At 29.0% G+C, this 7,916-nt stretch overlaps 1 protein-coding gene across 1 annotated transcript; it reads left to right on the forward strand.

Annotated features, from left to right (window-relative positions):
* Positions 1 to 4,089: 4,089 nt before the first annotated feature.
* LOC127112961 (uncharacterized) lies at positions 4,090 to 7,707 on the forward strand. The gene is made up of 3 exons (XM_051046406.1): positions 4,090 to 4,735; positions 7,190 to 7,326; positions 7,390 to 7,707. The coding sequence occupies exons 1-3, from the start codon at positions 4,090 to 4,092 to the stop codon at positions 7,705 to 7,707; spliced, it is 1,101 nt and encodes a 366-aa protein (XP_050902363.1).
* Positions 7,708 to 7,916: the final 209 nt, after the last annotated feature.

Below are 7,916 nucleotides of genomic sequence, written 5' to 3' on the forward strand. Positions count from 1 at the left end.
CATTTTATGAGGAGTCTCCAATTGAATTGGCGCCTCCATTCAAGTTTTAAGAGGAGTCTCCAATTTAATTTGCGACTCCTCCTAAAAGTGGGGTAGTTTGGGAATTTTTTTGAAACCAGGGGTATTTTGGGAATTTCCTTGAAAAAATGGGTTATTTTTGTAAAATTTTCCCAAGACATTGGTTATCTCATTTTTTTTTTTTGAAATTGAAATAAGAATTGGGGGTTTTTCAGAAAGAGGAAGAGCAGAGAAACTTTGTTTTTTTCATTTTTGTTCTCTTCTTCTTCAAGAATCTTTTTACCCTCTACAACTTGCATCATCACCTCCACCTCCCTACCCATGTGTAAACCTCTGTCCTAAATGCCATAACCCAAATCTCCGCCTCACATCGCCTTTACCTCTTCATAAAAACCACCACCGAACCTCATGAAACACAACTCAAAACCTTCATGAACAAAACTCTATCACCAAACAACTTTCTAACCACTACCACCTCAAACTAAACCACACAGCCAAGACAACTTTCGAGTTGTACCTCACTTATACCACCGAAAAACACCAACAAATCTCACCACTCACACCCATCATACCGAACTCCATCACCGTTAACAACCCTCCACGATACTCACCGTCGGTCACCACACGAGCAACATGACATTTCGCATGTAAGTAGAACCACACAAACTTGAGGTATCGATTCTCATCTTGTGTATTTCGAATCGTCCATTGATTGTTTGGTCGTTTCTTTTTCATGGAAGAGGACGAGCAGTGTTTTTTTGTTTGGGTGGAAGATTTTCGCTTCCAATTTATTGTGTTCTGATGCTTTGATATATCTATTGCTTTTGTTTTGCATTTGCGTTTTATGATAAATGATGAACAATGCTCTTGTTCATGTTATAGCATGTTTAGAAATGACGAACAATGCTCTTGTTCATGTTGGAGCACGCGTTTTTCTTCCTGAAGTTTGAATTAGTTTGTGCTTGCATTTGCATTGATGTATATGTGCATTAAGACTTTCTTTTATTCTATTTTACTATTATTATTTTTATTATTTACTTTAACTAGTAAGATATTTTTATTATCTGAATTTTGTTTATTGATGTAAGTAAAAAAATATTGTTGTTTTTGGGCTTGTCTCTAACACTTGGTTTAAGCCCATGTAGCTCTTTCTTATTACATTGCATGGTGGATTATATTATTTTTTATGTTTATTTTAAACTGTATTTTTATTTCGATTGTGATGATCATCGTTAAGGGTTAGAATTTTATTGGAGCTTTCTTGGTTTGCGTGCGGTATTTTCAAGTTGGTTGTCGTTATATTTCGATTCAATTTTGTATACGCTTCTGTTGGTTTAGCATAGCGGTAATCCGAACTTTTTACCAATTAGTGCTTCGACATGCAACTTGTTCTTTCACAATGTTATATTTTGATTTTATTTGCGATGAGCGCATTGTGTGTTAGAAATTTGTAATTCAATTTGTGTTGAGATATAACGATCCAACTTCGTTACATTTAAATCGAACTTAAATCCTACTTTTGGTAGCTTTATACATCTTCGCATTACACGATATTGATTCACGTCTTCGCGTCATGATTTTGATATGTGCACATTTCATTTTACTTTACTCTTTTGATTTAATTACAATGAACGTGTGTTGTAAATATTATGTATGCGCTTGTATCATTTTGCATGCTTTGTACATTTTCGATTCGATTTACTTTGTGCCTTTAAGTTATACCTTGTACTAGAGTTCACATCATCATGCTAGAATTTGCACCAATTGTGATGCAATTTGCAACCTTTTGTCACTATTTTCACTTTCATTTATTCTTCAATCATCTTTTACCATCTATTCAAATATATTCAAACCATTTTCAAAACCAAGTCAAAACAATATTAACCATTTCACAAATCATTTTTTATAGTAACACGACAAACCCTCGATCAACATCGAGTTTTTCTTCTCTGTTTATCTGAAGTGTGTAAAACTTGTTCTTGATAAAAACCAGTTGAAAAGGAAATGAGACTTTTACACTTTCCTGCTCCTCAAATGATTGAATGATTGGCTTACGATATATTGCTCGATCTCTCGTCATCCGAATAAAATATTTTAATCAAACTTGAATGAAAAGGGAATGAGAGGTTTACACTTTCCTGCTCCTTGAATAATCAAATGATTGGCTTATGTCATATTGTTCGATTATTTGTCTTCCGCTAATAATAATTTTCTCAATTAAAATTGGGCGAAAAGGGAATGGGAGGTTTACACTTTCTTGCTCCTCGAATAATCGAATGGCTGCTATCTGGAAGGTTCTTTAGGGTCTGAGACCTTTACTAAATTGCATGTCACACCGTCGTGACTGTCTTGGATTTTCTAGGCTTCTTCTGATCGGCCCAAAACATTTTTTAAAAACAAAAAACACTAGGATTTATTCATCCAATAAGTTTCTATTGGGCTTTTGCACTATATCTATATAGGTGAGGTTTTACTTTATTATGGTCGTTGTCTACCTCTCTCACGAGGACAACACTTACTCTTATACTAAGACTACAAGGTATTTGAATAACATCTCTCCAGTCATGGAATTTGGTGAGACGAGCTTCAAAGCTCGTAATCTAGTGTTCATTTGAATTGTACTAATGTAAATATATTAAAAAATAAATGATCTTTAAAAATTAAAGAAAAAATATTTTTTATTCATAAATTTGTTATCATATATAATTTTTATTTAAAAATTAACTTTTTTTTAATTTAATTTGATTCGTTTCAAATATACTTTTTTAAAAATTGTTGATTTATAAATATCAACGACTTCCTTACATTAATACGTAAATATATATAAACGTTATCGTCAAGAATTGAACTTCAATCAACCATTAACACTTATTTAATTCAACTATCTATTATCATATCATTTGAGCTATTTCGTTCACCTAATTTCAAATATACTTACATATGTGCTCATGCACACACTTATTTAATATAAGAGAGAAATAAATTAAATTTTCAAAACTATATATATATATATATATATATATATATATATATATATATATATATATATATATATATATATATATATATATATATATATAATTCCAATAATGCAGAGTTTCTGCACTATTTATATTATAAATTTCAATGAAAATTATTATAGGTTATTAATTTGGTTTTAATAAAATAATAATAATGTTATAGTATTATCCTTTGGTTTAATATTTATTTCTAAATTTATAAATAAAATTTATTTATAAATAAAATAATAGTAATGTATAAATGTTAATAGTTATCTAAATATTATTTGATTGATAAATTAAAGTTTGAGATTAAAGTTAAAAATATACATCTAAACAAAAAAATTGAAAATATAACTGTTTTACTTTTTTTAAGGCAATAAAGGTGTCATATAATATAATAGTGTGAATTAGATTTTTTTGTTGTTGAAGGTAATATAAAAATAACTGAAATTAGGACCATGTTTTCCATAAAGTAAGAACAAATTTTGTAATTAATTTTTTCTTCTTTTGAGTAAATATTTCTAAAGGAATTTTTTATGGTGAAAAAATTGCAATTGGTTTTTTTTTCTATAATTTCATAAAATTGTTTGGGAGGATCTTTAGCAAACAAAGAGAGTTTTTAATAAAGATTTAAATTTAAAAGACAAAATTCTGACTGAATTATTAGTTTGTTTTTTCCCTTATCCAATCTCTTTAGATACATATCTAATATTTAATACTTAATTAAATAGAAAAATATTTATTCTATTAGTATCGAAACAATATAAGAATTTAAATAATGAAACCTAACTTTTGCCATATATATATAAGTACGGTTTTTACCAAGTAAATCAAAACAAGATTTTCTTAAACAATAAATCTAAGTAAGATATAAAAATTTAAATGATTAGATCGTTAAATCAAATCAATGTTATAGATATAAAAACTCAAGCTCTAGCCTTATATATAGAAACAATTCATATCAAATAGATTGAACCAAAATCTTAAACCCAAAAGAACTTGTAGTTTATATTCTACTTTCTTTTAAATAGTTTGTCCAAAAACACTTCATCTTCATCACTAGTTTGTCATGGAAACCTTCTTCAACTTTGAAGCGTATTTACCTAGCGAAAGAATTGAATCTTCACATAACATTCATGTTTTTAGAAAATGCTTTTGCATTGATTTTGAGTTCAGCCACACAATTGTACCTTCTCAATCCGATGCCACAACCTTTATGCCCGATTTTACAACTACAATCAAAAGAGTTGTAGCGATTCCTATTGAAATTCTATGTAATGGTTTGGAAGGAGATCATAATGGTGTTTTATACGCCGAATTTTCTTTTGTGCCAGATGATTTATTATATACGGTTCTACCAAATCTTGAAGAATTTGCTAGACAAATAGTTGCACACAACTATGAAAATCGTGATATATTAGAGTTGAATGTGCGTCTTTCTGCCATAACATCAATTGAAGAGGAGGAAGAAGATTTTAGAAATCAAGATGATTATGGTCAAGCTCAACAAGTTGTTGATTTGATGGAGAAATTAGAAAATTGTTATCCTTTTTCTGACTCAACCGAACAATGTCCTATTTGTTTGGAGGAGTTTTGCATTAAATCAGATTTAGCTCGTACCAAATGCTCGCATGTTTTTCATAAAAATTGTATTGGCTCATGGATTCAACAATGCATCAATCGCTCATCAACTTACACTTGTCCATTGTGTCGAGGTCTTCTATAAACATTTATGGAAATAGTTGTTATAATCTTTGTACTTTTGTTTCTTAAAATATTTTGATCTTTAATTATAATTAATTTTAGAGTTAAAGATATTTGTATCCCTTATTTGGACGAGTTTTAGTTTTTTCTATAACTGTTGTATTTTTTTACTGTTATAATATAATAATTTAAATTTTTATTACGTGACTATCCAATAATAAAATAATTATTAAAAAAATATTATTCTAATCATTAGAGTGACATTTGTTTTTGTACTAATGCAATTTGAAAGAGTTGTGGTTTATTTTTCTGCCACATCATTTAATATATATTATAATAAAAGGTAGATTATAAAAAAATTAAAGAGAAGAAAATAAAACTTAGGGTAAAATATCTTTTAACCCTTAACTTTATAAGAAAAGTGTTTGTGAATTTGATTTTATGCTTTCAATTTGTATAAAAAGATGAATGTGATAGTTACTCATTTTTTATTTTAAACAAGATTGTAAACCATGCTTGCACGGATGAATTTAATAAATTAAAGAGTTAAATGCAGTTTTAATTCTACTATTTTAATTTTTAATTGTTTTTTTAAAATTAATTTCTCTATTTTAATTTTTATAACTTTTTAATTTTCTTTAAACAAAATCTTTTTTTTCTTCATATTTCTTCTTTTGATTGCCCCCCTCACTATTATATAGTTAACAATTAAACTTGTGATGTGGAGTTGACATGGCAGAGCCTATATATCTCTACGACAAAAACCTTTTTCAATGTCATATATTTAAAAAGTTAAAATTACTTTTATAATATTATATAATAACAATAATATAAATTATTAAATTAAAAAAATTACAATTAATTAATGTTGTAAATTAATTATTTAGATGAATAAATTATTTTATTAATGTATAAAAATAAAAAATTACAATATTAATGTATAAAATAAAATTTAATAATATTAGGGTGTATTTCTTTGTAAAATAAGAATTATTGGACATAGCAGTACTAGACACTACAAAATAGTACAAGACAATTTTTTATATTATATTGTGTTTGATGATCGATATACCGAACAACTTTTATCTATTTTTTTTAATATATCTTTGTACCAAATAATAGAATTTTTACTATAATATTTTTATTGATATACAAATATTGATTTTCATGAAATAAAATACTAAACAGTGAGAAGAAGAAAAATAACGAAGAGAGAATTTTTTTTACTTTACATCAGACAAAAACAATATAATTTTATTATAATATTTTTTATTAATAAATAAAATATTAATATTATATTTATAATCAAAATATTAAATAGAGAGATATTAAAAATTGTATTTCAATATTTTTTGATAATTTTTGTTTGGGACAAAAAGTTGTCCCGTGATTTATAGTGAGCAAATTTTTTTTATGTTTTTGTCATCTTCCTTGTCATATATTTTGTCATGTCCTATAATAAGTTTTTGCATCAGATAAAGTATAAAAGAAGTTCTCATGTCCAATCAAATGCACCATTAATGATAAGTAGTTAATTAATCATTTATTCATTCAATATTAATATTTTCAAATTATATTAATGTATAAAACAATATTAATATATAAAACAAAATTATTGAATATTGAATATTGAATATTCTTCTCCCAAAATATATTGTGTCTCTTTAATCACTATATCACCATCTCAGACACATTCATACCTTCGTCGCCTTTCTAACAATCACGCTCATCCCTATTACATTCATCTCCTTCATCATTACAACCATTCGCCAACTCAAAAACCAAATTTTCCCCAATCACCATACTCAATCAAGAACAACAAATTTTTGTGCTTCACGCTCATACCCTAACACTTTTCATTTGTTAGAAATAATTCATTTTCAGTATTAGTAGTATTTGCTTTGTTAAGTTTAACCTTTCTAGTGTAGATTAGTAAATTGTCTATGTGGCATTATAATTTGTGTATATAGAGTACTGTAGTTGTCAACAGTTGTATTCACTAAGTATTGTAGTGCCGTGTGTGGGTAACCGTTTTAGCATAGTAGTGAAAGTTTATTATTCTCTCTTCTCTCATCTTCATCTTCTTTATTTTGTGCACCAATAATTGGTATCTAGAGCTCCGGTTCAGATCCACAGGGAAACACGAGGAAACACGACTGAACGGTGAGGCGTTGTGTGATTGATTTCGTTTCTTGAGTTAGCGTTAAAAATTTGATTGGAATTGTAACAAAATCACATTTCTTGATTCTCCAAGATTGGGAAACACTAGTGTTTTGTGAGATCTGAATTTTGCACAAGGTTGAAGATGAACGGAGACGGTAATCTGAGTATCAAGCTTCTAGTGTTCGATGGTTAGAACCGGAACCGTTGGATGATTCAGATGTGTGTGTTGTTTGACGCTCAATATGTTCTTGATCTCGTCAACGACTGTTACATTCTGGTTGCACTTCTGATAAATGCAACAGATACGCAAAGAAATGCTCAACGTGATTTGAGGAAGATGGATCATAAGGTGTTGTTTTACATCCATCAGTGTGTGGATGTGAACGTGTTTGAGAAAATAGTTGATTCAACAACGATGAAGGTTGTGTGGGACATACTGGTACGGTGCTACGGTGGTGATGCATCAGTGAAGAAGGTAAAGATTTAGTATTTACATAAGCAGTATGAGAATCCCAGTATTAAGAACAATGAGAAGGTACCTAACTACATCTCTAGAGTGATTATGATCACAAATGGGATGAAATCGCGTGGAGAAACATTCTCTGAAGATAGTATCATTGAGAAGATACTTAGATCTCTTACTCCTCGGTTTGATTACATTATTGTAGCAATTGAACATTCTAAGGATCTGAGCATCATGAGAATAGAAGAGCTGCAAATCAGTCTAGAGGTGCAAGAGTTGCATCTGACTAAAAGAACCTCTGAGAGAGAGGTAGGGCATGCTCTGAAAGCTTCTTTTGTCAAGAAGGACCAGAATTAGTCTTTGTTAGAGGCCAAGAAAATACATGGTAGTCTTTGCGAATGACTGTTAGTCAAACAAGGAAAGGGAGTCAGAAGAAGAAAACATAGCTAGAGGAGATTATGATGATGAACCTGTGTTATTGATGGCTTATAAATCTGATGATGATGAACCTGTGCGATTGACGTTTTCTGATTTTGAAGGAGACTCTGAATATGAGTCAGAGTCAG

Source organism: Lathyrus oleraceus, unplaced genomic scaffold (assembly GCF_024323335.1).
Source record: "Lathyrus oleraceus cultivar Zhongwan6 unplaced genomic scaffold, CAAS_Psat_ZW6_1.0 chrUn0207, whole genome shotgun sequence".
Taxonomy (NCBI): domain Eukaryota; kingdom Viridiplantae; phylum Streptophyta; class Magnoliopsida; order Fabales; family Fabaceae; genus Lathyrus; species Lathyrus oleraceus.

What these genes read in the sequence shown, in the direction of transcription:
- LOC127112961 (XM_051046406.1), top strand. Translation starts at nt 4,090, where the DNA reads ATGGAAACCTTCTTCAACTTTGAAGCGTATTTACCTAGCGAAAGAATT. An exon ending in CACTTGTCCATTGTGTCGAG is followed by an intron (nt 4,736 to 7,189) that starts GTCTTCTATAAA and finishes TAAATGCAACAG; the next exon opens with ATACGCAAAGAAATGCTCAA. An exon ending in AGGTTGTGTGGGACATACTG is followed by an intron (nt 7,327 to 7,389) that starts GTACGGTGCTAC and finishes TTACATAAGCAG; the next exon opens with TATGAGAATCCCAGTATTAA.